We start from the raw sequence: 18,311 nt of genomic DNA, 5'->3' as shown, positions 1-18,311 counted from the left end.
TGATCTTGGTGTTAAACTAGACCCCAAGTTAAGTTTTCTGAACACATTTCTACCATGGTAAATAAAGCCATGGGTGTGCTTGGGTTTATAAAGAGGTGGTCAAAGGAATTTGATGACCCCTATATAACGAAGACTCTCTATATCTCGCTTGTTCGTCCGATTTTAGAATACGGCTCATGTGTATGGTGCCCTCAGTACAACATACATCAGGACCGTATTGAATCAGTACAGAAAAACTTCTTATTATTTGCCCTACGGGGCCTCAACTGGGATGCAACTGTGAGACTGCCATCCTACCGTAGTAGACTTCTTTTAATAAATCTTCCATCCTTAGTTAGTCGTAGAAAAGTGCTTAGTGTAATTTTTATGCACAACTTGATCAAGGGGGATGTAGACAGCCCTGACTTGTTGAGCCGCGTAAACTTTACGATTCCCATTAGACCCACTAGAAACTATATTCCTTTGTTCCTTCCAATGTGTAGATCGAATTATGCCTTGCACGAACCCTTTAGAGTGTTATGCTCGGATTATAATTCCCTCTATCACATTATATCCTCGACTCACTCCCTTCCTCTTCTTAAATCTCTTATACTAGCCTACCTCTCCCGTAGTTAATTTAATTTTTGACTTTGATAATTTTGCTTGCTTAGCTATAGTTGCTCTGTATCTTTCCTGCATGATCGCGACCGGTTCGGTTAATCGCGCTGCGCGTCATGCGGCAGCGCCCCTCGGTCGGTTGAGCGGGAGGAGGGCTGCGTTCTGCTGGGTTCCGCGCGTAACAGGCTTTGCCTTGGTGTCGCATGGGCCACTTGATGGTGCAGTCATTGCATATCAACGTCCAGACATATTATTTACCTACCACGCGAAAAGTGCCGGTAGATGTAAAATGGTGTAAGTATGTTTTAGGCGGTTTAGGCGCCGACAAAATTTCGCGTCTTTTCCACTCTGATCACCACCGATTGACTAATGCCATGTTTTTCAGCAGTATTAGCTGTCTTATAGCAATTTTTAGTGAGCTACACAATAATATTTACATTTTCTAGACATTGTCTCTTCTGTCTCAGGTACAACATAGGCACTATTTAATAAATTCATGAAATCTGCTTCGATTATTATGAGAAATGTCTTAGTTTGATGTTAGTATTACTAGAATATAACCAAAAAAATATTTAACATCAAATCTGCAGGCATATTGTTGATTAGAAAACTTTGAAATATTAAATAAGTGAAAACAACGAAAAGTGCATAAATGAGTACATGCGACTTTTTTTAGTTTTTTATTTTTCGCTATTTAAAAGCTTCACATTTGTATTTTTCTGGTGTTGCCTATTTGTTAAGGATAAAGTGATTGATATCTACAAAAAAATTGGTTACGTTTGCATTATGCGTTTAGAAGTTATGGGCGACGAAAGTCAGTTAATGTGAATATACACTCATCATTGCTCCCCACTCTATGTGTAGGTGTAGGTGTGTAAGGCAAGAGAAGGTCGCCTCAGAAAGTAGGAACAACAGAAGGTTGCTCCTCAAGGTGACTTCCGTTGGCACCGAGTTAACCCGACCTGAATAAAATCCAGTGTGTTTCGATTCACAACTCCAAATTAGCCTCATTCATAAATTTGGCCAATTCTCTCAAAAAAGAGGCTCCTTTGTGAGCAATAACTCCTTAAGATCTTTAAAGCGATGAAAAATAATAGCATGTCGTTGGCAGGAGAAGATTCCATGTTCCGCATTGTCGAGAACGTTGCAAACTTCGCAAATGTTGGTGTTTCTGGCTTTGAGTTTGTGTAAAAAAACGTTATCATAGGTTCGATTAATTAACAGTCTATTTATGACCTTTTTGTTTTTATACCCGGTACTCGAAGAGTAAATAGAGTATATTGTATTTGTGCACATAGTGAATGTATGTAACGCACAGAAGGAAACGTTTCCGACCCCATAAAGTATATATATTCTTGATCAGCATCAATAGCCGAGTCAATTGAGCCATGTCTGTCTGTCCGTCTGTCCGTCCGTCCGTCCGTCCGTCTTGTTTGTCGGCTAGTTCTCAGAGACTACAAGAGCTAGAGCCACCAAATTTTGGCACCAGACTGCTGTATGTTCACACTGAAACCAGTGTATTTTAAAAATGAGCCCCGCCCCCTTCCGCCCCCGCAAAAGGGCGAAAACCTCCCAAATCTACAAGATAACAGAAAACTAAAAACGCCATTCCGTAGGGAATGACCATATCTATCAGATCACCAAATTGGGATCCGATTGGATAATTATTATAGCCACAATGAAGAAATTAATTTTCAGTGGCCAAACCCACCCGGTCCCGCAGCTTATAGCAGCACACTCTGCTTCGCGCAGTTTATGGCCTCTGCCCCTGACACTTCTCTGCCGCTGCCTCTGCCGCTGCCTCTGCCCTGACTCTGCAGTGTGTGTTTCTAGGGGAGGATGGCGAGCTAAAGGAGCGTGTTGGCGTGAGTAGTGTTGTTGATGTAGATGACAGATGAAGAAAAAATGACAGATGAAGAAAAAATGTAAAATTTGACAAATAACCGCTAAGTTGCAGATGTAGTACTGAGTGCCGGGTATAAAAGTTGTGACGCGTAAGAATCGTCTCACACGTCCCTTCTCGTTTGCACTCCAGTCGAGAGCCCAGTGCCATGTTTTGACTGGAATTTCATTGTAAATTGGCGCAAAATAAATTCCTTTTGTTTTTGATATTTCCTTGCATTCATTGTTCCAATCCGTCTGAACTTTTATTTCAACTTTTCTTATTAGTTCATCGAATGTTAGGGGTAAATTAAATAGTTTGCCTACATTAGTGGCTGATTTTTTGATCATCACCACCCATGTATTGTGCATGGATGGGAATCACATTCTTGGATTGGCTATCCGTATTGACTGGGGAAGTGACTGGCTGACTATCCCCTGAAGAATGGTAGTGGGATCCACTGATCGCGCACTCTGTATTGGCATTGGCGTATTGGCAAAGACCGTCGTTTGTTTTTGGCTAGTATATCAGTCTTTTCATTAAAGGCAATGCTCTTGTGACCGGGTATCCAGTGCACAATAAAGTTGCTAGTGAAGGAATTGTCCATGTTGCGGTGGATTTCGTCTGTTAAGTATGAGTTTGATTCATTTCTCTTCAGAGCCCCTAAGGCGCCTTGACTATCGCAGAGAATTACAGTTTTACTGTATCTTTTTATGTTAGATATCTTAACTGCCGTTAATATACCTACATTGATGGATGCATCAGTGGAAAAAATGTTCCATCCACCTGACACCCATTCTTCAAGCTTAGCTTGATATATCGCATTGCATTCTTCGTATGAGATGTCAGTTTTTTTCCTGTCAAAGACTGACAGAAAAATTAAGGCTTTGGGACTGTGTTTGTACTTCTTGGCTTCATTATAATTGTCGAAAAGATTACTATACTCTTGGTACACAGCTCTGTAGGCAGTCTTTGCAGAGGATTTAGTGACATCATTATACAAGGTCGGGTTTAGAGACTTTACTTTAAGTAGTTCTCTGACTGTGAGAATTTTAGCTCTGTGTTTGGGAGGTAAAATACCAGCCAGAGCAAAAATCAGATGCGTAGACGTTTTTGGAGGCACACCCACGCAACGGCGAAGGCAGTCCGTCTGTGCAGTGTTAAAGTGCAAGTTAAAGCCAGGCTTTCCTTGAGTTTGGCTTTTGATTAAGTACATCGATCTTGCGGGCGTAAGCGTTTCTTTTCGCAAGTATTACTGCCTTCTTCCATTCTACTCTCAGGTTAACCGCTTTTATGTAGCTTGACAGACTTGGAACTCTTTGTGCCTGAATCTGTGCTTCGGTATATTTAGAGTACAGCAGTTGCAGTTCTGGATTCCACCAAGTCTTGGGGCATCTATTGCTGCTCAAGGAGTAGGTGGAGGCCCTAATGTTGTTTGTGAAGCTTTCTGTGATGTTTGAAATGTCTCCTGAAGGCGTAGCACCTGTTAGCCTTCGAAGCAGTCTATTCTTGGCGAGAAAGAACTTGGGCTTCTCTTGGCACTCCGGAATTTCTATGGAAATAGGATGATGGTGGCTGCCTCCAACAAAAATTGAATTGCAGCTCCAGGTGACATTATCGGTGCAGTTTGAAAAGGTCAAATCCAACACAGAGCCAATTTGTCTGTCGATGTGACGTCTAAAGGTGCACCTTCCATCGTTCAAACAATTATAACCAGAGGTACTCATGTAGTTCTCTAGGAATCTGACATTGTCAGCAAAGCAAGTGTTTCTGGCGTTAAAATCCCCAGCAAAAATCACATTGCTCCATTTCAACTATGGTTTGAAAAGCATCTTGAAAGGTGTTAGTCTTCATGGAGGGTTCAAAGTAGACTGAGACAATGGTGATATTTTTATTGAGGTTGCATGTCTTGGCGATGATAACATCGTGCTCCGAACTAAAGGCTTCCTTTTTAAGCTTAATGCCTTTTTTAACAGCAATGGCTACACCTCCGTAGCCATCATCTCTATGTTTTTCTAATAGATCGTAGTTGATTAAATTTCTGTATGACATGTCATGGGAGAAAACTTCTGAGAAGATGGCTATGCCATATCCACCAGAGTTCAAGGTGTATTCTATGTCATTTTTGTTGTTTTTGAGTGATTGTACATTAAGCTGTGAAATCTTAATGGACATATTAGTGGATGAGGTTTGTATTGTTACCAACATCATGTTTTCCATGTTTCGAACTGCTCTGTAGGAGTTTTCCTTTGATGCTGAATTAAGTTTGTTCCATTAGCTGACTTAAGCAGTGTGGGAGTGAGTAATTCAAGAATTTCCTGAACTATGCTGCTACTGACACTGCTAATAGTGTCATGGTTTTCTTTTCTTGGGAATTCATATGCATGATCACTAGACTCATTTGTGGACTCCAGCGAGTGGTGCGGTTTTTGCTCTCTCAAAGCCTGCAGTGCGTTGAATCACTCTGCTGCTATATGAATGTTTTTTTAATACCTGGTTTGCTTTTTCATTATTGCTTATAACTTGCGGTATTTGCTCACATGCATTTTTGTTGTTGTTGTTGTTGCAGTTGTTGTTATTTTTATTTGTCATTTGAGGAAAGTTTTTGTCTCGAATTTGATCAAAGTTTTGTTGAAAGGAAAACTGCTTTAGAGCTTCCTTTCTTGCCAGTCTCTTAATGGCCATGATTTTATTTATGTCGCCTACTCTGGCCCACACCTGACACTTGTTCCTTTCAAACGCATTGTGCCCATCACCTTGACACAAGATGCACTTGTTTGTATTGCAATTTTCGTTGCAAGTGTTATTGCCACATTTCTTGCATCGCATTTGTGACTTACATCGCGCTGCTGTATGACCCAAGCGACCACAGTTATAGCACTGCCTAATCGCAGGAATGTAATGGGTTACCTTTGACGAGCAAATGCCATTAATTTGAACGGCCGATGGAATTTCGGTACCCGCAAAAGCAACTTTAACTGTCTCGGTTGGGACGACCACAGATTCATTCATTTCGTTCTTCGTTTTCCTAAAGATTCTTTCCACTGTGTTTATCTTAATAATTGAATCGAGATTGTCCAGCAGTTTCATATCTGAGATGTTTGTTGGAATGCCCCTGATGACACCCACAGACTCAGTGTAATTTTTTGGGATAAATACATCGATGTTTAATTTTTTAAATTCATCGCTTTGAACCATTTCATTTGCTTCATAAGGACCACCGAAATAAAGTTTGTAAAGAGTGGCAGCAAGAGGGGTTATGCGTTTAAGACCAACAAGATTGATTTTTGAAGCAATTTTTCTGTCTGAACCGGACTCAGACAAACGCTTAACGCCTGACGCCGACTGCTCGGCGTCAGCCATCTTCACTGGTGGTTTCACCAGCCTGCCAGCGACTCACCCTCTTCGTTTATTTAAAAACAGCTGAAGTCGCGCTCAAAAAGAAAATATATCAAAAAAGAGCTTTACAAGAGCAATTGCTCACAAACAAAAAACCCGGATGGAAGGAGTGGAAACGAACACTGAAAGGGTGCCCCCTGATAGGTCTGTCACACGCGGTTGCCAAAACGGAAGTGTTGCTTTTTATTAGCGAGTTTAGGCTAAATTTCGCGAATTAGACAAGTTTTTCCTTTTCGCGGTAGCAATTAAATTTATTATTTTTTTTTTTTTCTTTAATCGCTACAGCGAAATTAGTTGGTCGCAGACGATGAGTCCGCATTGACCAGGTACAAATGTTTCTAAAAACGTTTAACTCTAAAAAGAGTTGTTTGCCGAACGAACACTAGAAAGAAAATTCAGCGATTAAAAAAAAAAATTGTTTTCCTCGGTATATTTTGCGGTATATTTTGAAAATGAAAAAGTATATTTCGGTATATTTTCGAGGCCCTGATCGATAATTCCGCGGTCACACTGGCGGAAAGTCATTTTGTGTAATATTGAAGAGAAGGACAAAATGTCTGCCGTTTCAAGCTTGGAAGAATTCTGCGCCAAGAGCAAGACTCCGGCGCCGAAGTACGATTACATTGACGGAGAAGACGGAGGATACGTTTGCAAAGTCATTGTAATGGAAATCGAAGCCAATGGCAATGGTAAGTGCGCTCAAGTTATACTCTTCCCATTGCAAGTACACCATACATACAAATACATATGTACATATATATTTTACCTTACTTCATATCCATTTCTCTATACTCTCTATCAGGTCGCTCAAAGCGCGATTCCCGACATTCTGCGGCCGCGAATATGCTGAAGAAACTGCGCACAATGCCGGGACTGAGCAAGCATATGTCGGATGATGCCGTTGAAAATGGCTTTGACAACGGTTCGGATTTGTACGATGAGCTGGGGAACCTAAAGCGCGATATGGTGAAGGAGCTGCGCGACTACTGTCTTCGCCACGAGACGCCGCTGCCCTTCATCGAGATTGTGCAGCAGTGCGGCACCCGAGATGCACCCGAATATTTGGCCCGCTGCACGGTGGCCTCAATCATGCGTTACGGCAAGTCGGACACAAAAAGGGATGCTCGCCAGCGTGCGGCCATCGAGATGCTGTCGGCCATCTCGGCCAAGCCCTCGGACGTGAGTGCAGCTCCCGCTGATGCCATCAACGATCGTGAGGCCGAACGTCATCCGCCGTGCACCACTGGCCGCAAACTGTGCGATAACCACAACTACTACAAGAACTTCTATCCGAATCTGAAGAAGGCCGCCTTCGATGTCATCAATTCCGAGTCCTATGACAACGAAAAGGATCAGCTGATGGACTTGCTGAGCGCGCTGAAAATAACGCCTAAAATCTCTACAGCTCCATCGGAAACCGATCAAGTAATTGTTAAAGTTGAGCTAGACGTTGATTTTAATAACTTGTTTCTGGAAACCGAGGACAGGATCTATGGCCATATGATTGGCTATTTTAAGGATATGCTTGTCTAGGCCCACCCCTTTATATGGCTTACAACGAAATAAACTTGAATCCTATTTACACTCTAAATGAGTCTGCATAATGCACATACATTTCGTTCTTTAATGCAATCCAACAAGGGTTTCGTTCTGGTTGTGTGATAAAACATTAAGAGGTACAAGCGGCACTTTGACCAATCAATTTATCAATTGTTTTTTTGGTCATTGCACAAATTGGGATTGGGAAAGCACGTGTTCAGTTCCAGCAAAACGATCAAAACAGACTCAGTGGGACCCTGCTCTATTGTGTTCAATGTGACCATTTCTATTTGCATTGTTTTCAATGCATGAAATAAGGGTACTCAAAACCAATTTGTTTATAATTCTGGTGGCCACTTATACCTCTGCAATCGATATTAAAATAAACTGATGGGAGGGGTTTTATTTTGAGCCCAGTACTCTGATCCGCAATACGTCTGCTAGCAAATAGTGCAAAATAATTTGCAAGCGGCAGAGTGTGACCAGAGGGGAACACTGCATTCCACACGGTAACACTTCTCAGCCAGCTGTTTTGCTTTGCTTACTTTGTGAAAGCTGAATACAAAGCAAGGACAACATTGAATAAGAAATGGATCCAAGCAGGAGATTACTTACAGGAGGACAATCAACGCCGACAACATTGAGTCAACCTTTATCTGCGGGAAAGGAACATGAAGGGTCGTTTGTCCATACAAATATAAGTTATAAATAATGTAAATATGGGTATATGAATGGAAACACATCTAGCAATAGCCTTTGCACATTCCGCAGTTGAATAATAGGGCACAAAAACCATCAGTAATCTTTGAGAATTTGCATACGTCTGAAGAGAACTTATGCAGCCTCTTTGCATTGAAGGAGGATTGCGCCCGGGCAGAACAAAATTGTTTCCTATTATATATTTATTATTTTTGTTTAGACTAAGTACTTTCTAGCAACGCGCAATAGGAATATTACAGCCCAGAGACATCGCAGCTATCGATAATCAAATTGGATAATCAAATTGGCATAAAGCTGGAAACAGCTGATGAGGAAAACAAACAATTTCTGAATATTAACCATGTTATGGGAAAGTTACAGGTAAATAATACAGACATCTTACGATCTTACCTGGTACAAAATTGGACCGTCAAGATGAAATGCTCAAGAAGTCGGCAATTTGGAAGGCTGCATGGGGAGCGACTCTCAGTTTAGCCACGTTGAGAGCTGAGAGTTAAGCGACTTTGTTTTAAGTTAAGTTTTACCCACGAAGTAGTCTGCAGTCCGATGGCTGGCGTTGGACAGTTGGCATTTCCTTTGCTAGTTCCTGTTGCTCCTTGGCATCTGCGACCAACTCAGAGCACTTCCTCAGAGGAAGTGAGCTTCTTTTAGTGCATCACTTTGAGCTGTAACTGACCGATTGGTCCTTTAGCCTTCATCCTTGGTGCATCCATTCTTTCCGGGTAGTGTTCTTTCCGGTGTATCGTCCTACTCGTCGGGCGGCAGCGGCAGCAGCTACGGCAGAGAGCCAATAAAATAATTCTCTGAGGAGGATGCATATTTCCACGAACCATCTTCCATTTATCTAACTAAATATTATCCGCCTTTTTTATTAGATTCCATTTTGATTAGATTTTATTTAAACTGTTGGATGGGCTGTTGGTTTCCCCTCTTTAATTTCTTCGTTGTGAGTGCCAATTATTTATGGTTGTATTTGAAAATAAACGAATAAATTTCGCATGGGAACGTGCAAATTGGGAACATCCCAGATGGATGGTGGATGCTGGATGCTGGATGGTGGCCAGTGTGAAAGGCTTTAATCTCCAAGGCAGTGAGAGGACCCTTGGGATGGGATGTGAGCAGAGCAGCGAACCATCGATATCGCACACTCAATCAAATATTTGATTTATCGACCCATTGCCCATCTCTAAGCAGAGTGACAGACCATTTTCTTGCGCCCTTCATTTTATTTTCGTTGTGCAACGTGCAAAAGTTTCTGAACGAAATGGACCCGTCTAAAATTAAAATTAAGGTTGAGAAGGAGGAAGAGGAGGAGGAGGCCCGATTGTCGTATATGATTATCTCGCTCGACGACATGCCTCAACAACTCACGATACTCCGCAGAAAGCACTCTACTTCAGCTGACGCTAGCAATGTGGCCACGACCACTCAGACTGGAGGCTCCACATTAAGGTCGAAGGCGCAGATGGCCAAAACTAGTTTTGTGCAGCGATTCAATTCGAAAAAAATAAAATGTACGATTTATTTATTGGTGTTTTTTGTTAACTTATTATTTGGTTTTGGTGGCATAAACTCGCTGGAGTCCGCCTCGCCTCGCCACAACGCGACCACTGAACATTTCCTCTCGCTAATCCTCGTTGTCGGCATCCGGTGAATGGGCACTCCACTCGCCGTGGCCAAGTAGGCAAGAAGCATGGGAATGTTTTGGTCAATGTGGACAAGATAATGGCCAAGAAATGGATACGCCAACGCCACAGCCGACACCAATTCGAGCTCGAGCAGTGGCATATCCCAGTCCTGATATTAATTAAAGCTCCAATAACTATGCATTAATTATTTCTTTTTTTTGTGTGGCTTACAATTTTTTGGACCTTCTCAATCGTTCCAAAGTCTTTGGAAATGTAAAAGTTGGCCAAGTTTTCAATTATTATAATCGCTCTTTTCAGTAAGTATTCTTGGCATCAATTAATTATGTTTAGCGAGTGGCAAGTGCCTCCGTAATGCGGGTTTTAATCACTACGCGTTGAGCAGTTGCTTGATTTTTGTTCTTACATTTTACATTTACAATTGGAGGTGCACTCACTGGCGGGCAGTACATTAACATTGAGCTTAACATTATACAAAAATAGATACATAAAAAGGAAGAATATCCGGCGAATTATTTACGGCACAAGTCGTGCATTCGCATCATCGCCTGCGTAGTCTGCCCATCGTCAGTGTCTGCCACCAGGATGTCCTGCACCCAACCGCCTCCTCCTCCTGCTGCTTTCCGTCCATTGTCCAGCGTGTATGTAGCATTCGCTGGAGAACATTCGGCAGGCCAAATTGCTGAGCCGCAAAGGAGGACGATCATCTCTGGCTGATCCTCTCGAGGGTGCGGCTGTGCATGTCCAGATGGCAGAGCTGTCCTTGTACAGCTGAGTACTACTCGGTATCCAGGGTACATCCACTCCACTTGCCATAACAATTTTGTTCAAATCAACAAGAGTTTTCCTCCTTCTTAGGCGTTCTTGCCATTACCATTGGGGTCGTGAGCGAAGCTTCTTCCTATGGCAGACAAGCCGCATATCGGGGAGGGAGCTGGGTGTTCTGTGTGTCTGTGGGAAAGTAATTAATTTCAATTTGTAAAGTTCACAAGTTGTGCCCCAACCCAAGCGCCAGCCAACCCAAGACAAGACTTCGTTGCACAATGCCCGTTTGGCTTCCCCCTGACAAGCTGAAATAATTGTGGTGCATTCAGATAAGCTCTCAACGAGCAAAACAAGGACAACAAGGACAACTTAATATGCATTGGGTGCATTGGCTCCTCTCTAACCCCGAACCCCAAACCCCAAAGTGAACAGCAGAAAAAGAAGAGTTCTCGGGCGGGTTTCTATTCATTTCTGGCTCATGCCCCTCGACCTCTTTTTGCTTTGGTTGATTTCAATTTTTTGAGCCATTTCAGTTGAACTTCAGCAGTCCCCCAACTGACAGACAGCAGACCACCCCAGACCCATCTGGAAACCCTCACGCCGCCCGAAACGAATGCTATAAATTTATTTGCCATAAATTTACGACCTGCTGCAATGCAGGCAATTGCAACAGTAACTATAACAATAGAAACAGAATTAGAAACAGCAATAGAAAAACAAATACAAATACAAATACAAATAGAAATGGAGCAAATGACAATCGAAAACGTTGCACTTCTCGTTTGCTTGAATTTTTGAAACAGTCTGGCAAAAGTTTACTAATGAAGATAAATGGATAATGGATCGAATGGGAATGCAAATATGAGACCAGGGAATGGATATATATGGCAAGGTTCAAGATCTTTAGAGAATATCTTCATTAACGCAGATGAGGCACAACATTGTGATATTTTGTGAAGACTATTAAGAGATATAGTTAAAAAGGGAAGGCAAACAAATCTAGAAAATTGTTTTGCATTCAAATATCTGGCAAGAAGATGTGTAAAAAAATGAATAAATATGTATAAGGAAAATAAATTAGAATTTGTGTATATATTTTAAATAAATAGTTACCTTTATTTTACTAATTAAACGCATACGACAGTCGAAACAGTTTTTGTACTTAATATATGAAATATATTTCATATTTATTTTATTTAAGTTTAACTCATTGTGGCAATGACATATGTTTGCCAGGGGTTTCATTCCGTATCGGTAATTGCGCGAGTACCAAATTAAAATTAAATGGGATTTTCTACAAAAGAGTTCAAGGAACAATGTTAAAACCTTATAGAAAACGAACTCTTTAAGAATAATAGCTTCAAGCTAAGAAATAAAAGGGGAACAACATGCAGCACACAATTTATTTTGGAATTTATGCAACTCTCTGTTTAAATTCGAATTATTCCGCAATTGTTTTTTTTTCGGGCTATATCTTATCTTAAGAATTTTTGAGTTTAAATTTAGACACCCAAGACTCAATTTGTACGCACATAAGGGTCCTTCCTATGGGCCAAAATGAACAGTCAATTAAAATGAAAAGCAAATCCCCCAATTTCTATTCCAATAGTAATTTAAAATTAAAATATACATTTATTGAATTATCAACTACTTATTAATTTGTAATTTCTGGCTAGTTCTCAAGTGCGGAGCTTACTTGCAGAACGGAAACCAGCGCCCTTTGTGTTTTACCTCCACAGGTTGGCTTAACATGATGAGGCCAATGTGGACAATGAGAAAGCCACTCAATATGGCCATGCAAATGTACACGACAGTAGAACTCAAAAACTGTCCACACCCAAGTAATCGCTGCAAGGGGTTGCATCTAAGGGTTCGGGCGGGCGTGTTCGGTCGCACATTTGTAGCCACTTCGGCGCCACAGGGACAGATCAGCCTATTACCCCGAAAATGCGGGCAACTTGCTAGATGATATCCAGCTGGGACACGACCTTGTGGTAGGTTGGGACGATCGGGTTGTTGTCGCTGTCTAGCGATTGCCTCTGCTTGTGCCGAACGCTGAGCAACGCCTTCCACCGCTTCTGCAAAACGCTGTCGAACCTCTGCCGCCGCTTGAGCCCAATGCTGACGAACCTCTGCCGCCGCTTGAGCCGAACGCTGACCAACAGCTTCCCCCGCTTGCGCCAAACGCCGACCCAGCTTTGCCTCTGCTTGTGCTGATCGCTGACGAACCTCTGCCTCTGCTTGCGCCGAACGCTCCACGGATCGAACGGTTGCTGTCTCGGGTTGTCGATTTCGCGCAGTCACCAATTTAGCTGGCGCCTGAGGTGGCTTCTTTGGTGGTTCTGGCTGTGCTTCTGCTTCTTGTACTGCTGCTGGCTCTGGTTCCTGGACTGCCATAGTACTTAGTTTTAAAGCTCTGAGCTGGCATCCTGCTTCCTGCTGACTTGTTTCTGCCGGTTCGGCAGCGGGTGGCATGCGAACTCGAACCTGTTGTCGTGTGGGCAGATTGTAGGCCCTTAGCCTTGGTTGTCGATTGTGCCAGTTGTTCACGTTGAGATTGGCCCGCCATCGCATTATCGATGATGAACTACTACAAAAGAGTGTCGAACTTGTACCGCGTTGCAGGTATGCACTGGGTTGTGGCAGGCCGCTTTTTCGGTTATCCGAAGTGTCTTCGGACGTGCTTTCGATGCTACGTTGAGGAATGTTGCTTTGCTTACGGTTGTCCCCCGGCATCCTTCTCTGTGGGTTATGGTCAGCACGAGGATCCAACCGCTGATCTTCCACTGTCTGCCGCCTCATCTGCCTTGCACGATGATGTTGCTGCTCAGCTGCTATGGGATAGGGAAAACATTTTTAGTGATAAGTTTCAACTTAATCCTTAGCCTGCACTTACGAGCCGCTGTACTGCGCTTCCCATAGTGTGGTTTATCTTTGTGTTGTGGCATTTTCTACAATCAACAACTTATGCATGAAATAAAATTATTTCAATTAAAAAACAAAAAACAATTGCAGCGTATGAACTGAGAACTAAATTTATACTGAGAAATCGAGACAGTTCTAGGGGTACATGAATTTGACACTAGCTTAAGGAGGCCTACTTGGATTTGTACTTTGGGGATGAACCCTCAAGTAATATCAAAGTCCATTAAATAAAGAGCTACTCTAACAGGCAGCAATTCGATTTCCCTTTCCAGCTGGATCCTGAACGCCTTCGCCGGCAGAGCAATTAGGAGGAGAAGCTAATCAGGGAGTTGGTCAGATGGCCGCCAGATGGCCGATGGTGCCTATTCCAATTGGATGGTGAACGTAGAGAGCTGCAGAGGGCTTTGACTCGCTGCGTGGCACTACGACAAAGATTTTCATCAATCCCAGCGAGTGAGATTCGAGCATTGATAATCCGCCAGATGCTCCCGACGTTTAGCCAAACAAAACGAGAAGGAAAGTTTGTGAGACGCTTCGTACGCGTCACAACTTTTATACCCGGTTCTCAGTGGTATCTTAGTAGGTTTTTTTTCGAATTTTATATTTTGTATACATCTGTCATCTACATCTACATTACTTCATGAGGCAGAGCGTGCGAGCGGATAGCATACTGGCTTTAATAATGATCAAATCCACTCCCAATTCGGTAATCTATTTTTATTTTATTTTACGGTATTTATTATTGTAAGTAATCCATAAATGAAAGTCAGTAACTAAGCTTAAGCCATATTCCTTTCTTAGTCCTTCTCAGGTTTATCGCAACCCGGAACATTAATCACTTTATTTCTGCCCCCTTATTTATTTATTTATTTCAGTTAACAATTATCTGCTAATTATGGAATAGGAATAATAATAAACTAATTATATATGTACAAGAGAGAAAAGGAAAGATACAATTTACACATTTTCTAAACTAAGGTAATGACAAATGTTAAATATAATTTTTTCAAGCGATAATTCGGGGGATAATAAATGGTACATATAATTATAATTATTTCATAAAACCCGGAAAGGCTCACGCTGGGAGTAGTTAGATCTACATATGGATAATCGGATGGGGCGGAAAGTGCGGGTTGGTCTGGAGGGAACCAAAAAATCAATTCGTCCCAACAGCGTTTGGGGGTCCACAATCCCGAGAATGAGCTTATGCATGAATACCACCCCATTGCAATTCTGCGATGGTGTAATGAGGGTAGGTTCAGTAGTTTTAGCCTAGATAGGTATGGTGGAAGGAGTCTGTTAGAGTCCCAGTTTAGATGTCTAAGGGCGAATATTAAAAATTGCTTTTGAACGGATTCAATAATAATTTGTTGCTCCTTGTATTGTGGACTCCACACACAAGAACAACACTCCAATATCTGGCGAACCAACGAGACGTACAGTGCTTTAGTTATATACGGATCGTCAAACTCTTTTGACCAACTCTTAATAAACGCTAGAACTCCCTTAGCTTTGTTAACGGTTGAAGCAATATGGCTATTAAAACATAGCTTGTGATCGAAAAGGACTCCTAAGTCATTTGATGTGGAGATTCGGTCCAGAACATGGTGTCCTAGAGAATAGGAGACAAAGTGTGGTGCACGGCGGTGAAAAGTCATAAGTTTGCACTTAGAATGGTAGGTTATTTGAACACCAAATGCTTAATTCATCAAGGTCAAGTTGTAGGCGAGTATGCAAGTACCAGTCGGAAAAGGAAAAAAAAATTTCAATGTCATCAGCATACATTAAAGTAACTGAGTGCAAAATAACTTGGGGCAGGTCGTTCACAAACAAATTGAAAAGAAGCGGACCTAAATGACTTCCTTGAGGAACTCCAGAGGTTACTTTCACAAAATTCGACTAGACATTGTTAAACAAAACACGCTGTGTGCGATTCGACAGGTACGATGATATCAAATTTACAAGATTTGTGGGAAAACCTAATAAAGAGAGCTTATGGGTCAGCAGAGTATGATTAACAGAATCAAAAGCTTTACTGAAATCTGTAAAAATGACGTTAGTCTGCAAGCCACTTTGAAATCCTCGGTTGATTCGAGACGAGAATTCTAAAAGGTTAGTAGATGATGATCGATGTCTAAAAAACCATGTTGCGTCGGGGATATAGTGCTAGAACATGCATGTTGCAATTGACGAGTGACAAGGTGCTCGAGCAACTTCGGAATGGCAGATAGTTTAGCAATAAGTACCACGATAATTTTGGATATTAGATCTGGACCCTTTCTTGTGAAGAGGAATAAGGTAGGATTCATTCCAAATCATGGGAAGGCGAGAATGCTCCAGGGATAAATTAAATAACATCACCTTAATGCCTCGAAGTGCAAAGTAATGACTTTTCATCGCTCCAGCCCCTTACTGGCACCTTACACCCTCTGCGGTAGTTCTCTTGAGAGAATTACATTAGTTGATGATCTTGGTGCTAAACTAGACCCCAAGTTAAGTTTTCTGAACACATTTCTACCATGGTGAATAAAGCCATGGGTGTGCTTGGGTTTATAAAGAGGTGGTCAAAGGAATTTGATGACCCCTATATAACGAAGACTCTCTACATCTCGCTTGTTCGTCCGATTTTAGAATACGGCTCATGTGTATGGTGCCCTCAGTACAACATACATACATCAGGACCGTATTGAATCAGTACAGAAAAACTTTTTATTATTTGCCCTACGGGACCTCAACTGGGATGCAACTGTGAGACTGCCATGCTACCGTAGTAGACTTCTTTTAATAAATCTTCCATCCTTAGTTAGTCGTAGAAAAATGCTTGGTGTAATTTTTATGCACAACTTGATCAAGGGGGATGCAGACAGCCCTGACTTGTTGAGCCGCGTAAACTTTACGATTCCTATTAGACCCACTAGAAACTATATTCCTTTGTTCCTTCCAATGTGTAGATCGAATTATGCCTTGCACGAGCCCTTTAGAGTGTTATGCTCGGACTATAATTCTCTCTATCACATTATATCCTCGACTCACTCCCTTCCTCTTCTTAAATCTCTTATACTAGCCTACCTCTCCCGTAGTTAATTTAATTTTTGACTTTGATAATTTTGCTTGCTTAGCTATAGTTGCTCTAGTTTAGTTGTGTTTAGTTCTAACTTTCCTCGAATATTAGCCTAACATCTATCTTTCCTGCATGCTCGCGACCGGTTCGATTAATCGCGCTGCGCGTCATGCGGCAGCGCCCCTCGGTCGGTTGGGCGGGAGGAGGGCTGCGTTCTGCTGGGTTCCGCGCGTAACAGGCTTTGCCTTGGTGTCGAATGGGCCACTTGATGGTGCAGTCATTGCATATAAACGTCCAGACAATTATAAAAAAAAAGAAGGTCAAAGGATGAGATAGGGCTTGAGCGCAATATTTTAAAATACAGCTCGGAACTTTATCTGGACCCGCAGAGAAACAGATGTCAATTGATGACAACCCTTCGAAGACTGTACTTTCATCAAGGAAGGGAAGAAACATGTTATTAACATGAGGTAGATGGTATGGATAAGGGGTGGAGGAGTCATAAGTATCCGAGGAGTACGTCAATTGAAAGAAGGTGGCAAATAAATTTGCAATTCCTTGATCTGAAGTTTCTGTTATAGACTGTAACTGAAGGGAAGAAGGGAACGCGCTAAACTTGCGTTTTGAGTTGACGAACGAAAAAAATTTTTTAGGATTACTACGGAAATTTTTGCCACATTGGGAAAGATATACGTTATAACATTTCTTATTGACCGTAAGAAATTGAGAGCGAACCGAAGAATATTGAGCAAAGACAGACAAAGTACCAGTTATCTGGTACTTTTTGTAGAGCCGAGATTTTTTATTTTTTAGGCCAGATACTTGGAAAACCACGTAGGTTTAGAGGGAAGAGTATAATGTATTGTAAAACAGATTGACAGTAGGCTCTATATGTGATGAGGACTGAAGAAAGGACCAATCCACTTGCGAGAGATGTAGACAAAGATCGATAAAATTAGTTTTGCGAAAACATTTCATACGACTTTTTGAAGGTAAAATGGTGTTAGTAATAGAGAAAATTAGAGAAAAATATAGATAAAGTAGGATGATGCGGATCTTCGGGAAAAGATATCGGATTGCCTCTTAAAACCGTTGTACGAGAGGCATCGCTGACAAAGATGAGATCTAACAGTCTATCTCTATTATTTCTGACACAGTTAATTTGGGCAAGCGAGACGTCAGTTACCCCCTCGACGAAATCATGTTGACTTCCAGGTAGCAACATGTTTGAATCATCCTGTTGCCAAGATAGAGATGGGATGTTGAAGTCACCCATAACTAGTATCTGACCAGCACAGCCTAAAGCAGAAACAACAGATCGAATTGCAGAAAGGTGGTTCAAATAAACAACGGCATCAGACCTGGGTGGGATATAAGAACAGGTCAAAAAGATATATGCTGTTCCAATACGGATTTTGACTGCAACGAATTCGATAGCATGGATGTTGTTGAATGGAAACAGCTCGGACGCAAATGCAGTTTTCACTGCAATAAGAACCCCACCAGCGAATGATAAACGATCCATTCTATAAGTGGTGAACTTGTGGACGAGAATTTCGTGATCGGAGACAGAGGAGTTGAGCAACCATCTTCCTTTCTTAGTCCTCAGTTCTATCGCAACCCGGAACCCTAATCACTTTATTTCTGCCCCCTTGGCGACCATTTACGAACTGATCTATCCACGTTGGGTTTGGGTTAGCCTTAGGTGACTTCTTCGCAGCCTACTGGAGTACGAATGATCAACGATCATCTTTCCCATCAATAAGCTCTTCTGGCG

The 18,311-nt window shown here is 41.9% G+C and overlaps 2 protein-coding genes across 3 annotated transcripts; one reads left to right on the top strand and one right to left on the bottom strand.

Annotated features, from left to right (window-relative positions):
- The first annotated feature begins 6,431 nt into the window (after window positions 1-6,431).
- LOC117893086 (double-stranded RNA-binding protein Staufen homolog 2-like) lies at window positions 6,432-17,816 on the top strand. Its single transcript, XM_034799512.1, has 3 exons — window positions 6,432-6,567; window positions 6,681-7,038; window positions 17,687-17,816. Exons 1-3 carry the CDS (start codon window positions 6,432-6,434, stop codon window positions 17,751-17,753), a joined length of 561 nt encoding a protein of 186 aa, XP_034655403.1. The 3' UTR covers window positions 17,754-17,816.
- LOC117903095 lies at window positions 12,225-13,596 on the bottom strand. Of its 2 annotated transcripts, none has more exons than XM_034814904.1 (2): window positions 13,445-13,596; window positions 12,225-13,382 (listed from the first exon to the last, which is right to left on the bottom strand). In XM_034814904.1, the coding sequence occupies exons 1-2, from the start codon at window positions 13,494-13,496 to the stop codon at window positions 12,241-12,243; spliced, it is 1,194 nt and encodes a 397-aa protein (XP_034670795.1). In that variant the 5' UTR covers window positions 13,497-13,596; the 3' UTR covers window positions 12,225-12,240. The 2 variants fall into 2 exon arrangements, with proteins under 2 accessions (XP_034670795.1, XP_034670796.1); XM_034814905.1 differs by having other exon boundaries at window positions 12,225-13,379.
- Window positions 17,817-18,311: the final 495 nt, after the last annotated feature.

The sequence above is a fragment of the Drosophila subobscura genome, chromosome A (genome assembly GCF_008121235.1).
Source record: "Drosophila subobscura isolate 14011-0131.10 chromosome A, UCBerk_Dsub_1.0, whole genome shotgun sequence".
Classification (NCBI taxonomy): domain Eukaryota; kingdom Metazoa; phylum Arthropoda; class Insecta; order Diptera; family Drosophilidae; genus Drosophila; species Drosophila subobscura.
Note: the sequence above shows the minus strand (reverse complement) of the source record. Positions and strands in the feature narration are given on the sequence as shown.

Excerpts from the sequence above, each read along its gene's own strand:
- LOC117893086 (XM_034799512.1), top strand. The coding sequence starts at position 6,432 with ATGTCTGCCGTTTCAAGCTTGGAAGAATTCTGCGCCAAGAGCAAGACT. Across the intron at positions 6,568-6,680 it reads AATCGAAGCCAATGGCAATG|GTCGCTCAAAGCGCGATTCC; the intron begins GTAAGTGCGCTC and ends ACTCTCTATCAG. Across the intron at positions 7,039-17,686 it reads ATCGAGATGCTGTCGGCCAT|CACAGTTAATTTGGGCAAGC; the intron begins CTCGGCCAAGCC and ends TATTATTTCTGA.
- LOC117903095 (XM_034814904.1), bottom strand. The coding sequence starts at position 13,496 with ATGCCACAACACAAAGATAAACCACACTATGGGAAGCGCAGTACAGCG. Across the intron at positions 13,383-13,444 it reads GAAGCGCAGTACAGCGGCTC|CAGCTGAGCAGCAACATCAT; the intron begins GTAAGTGCAGGC and ends CCTATCCCATAG.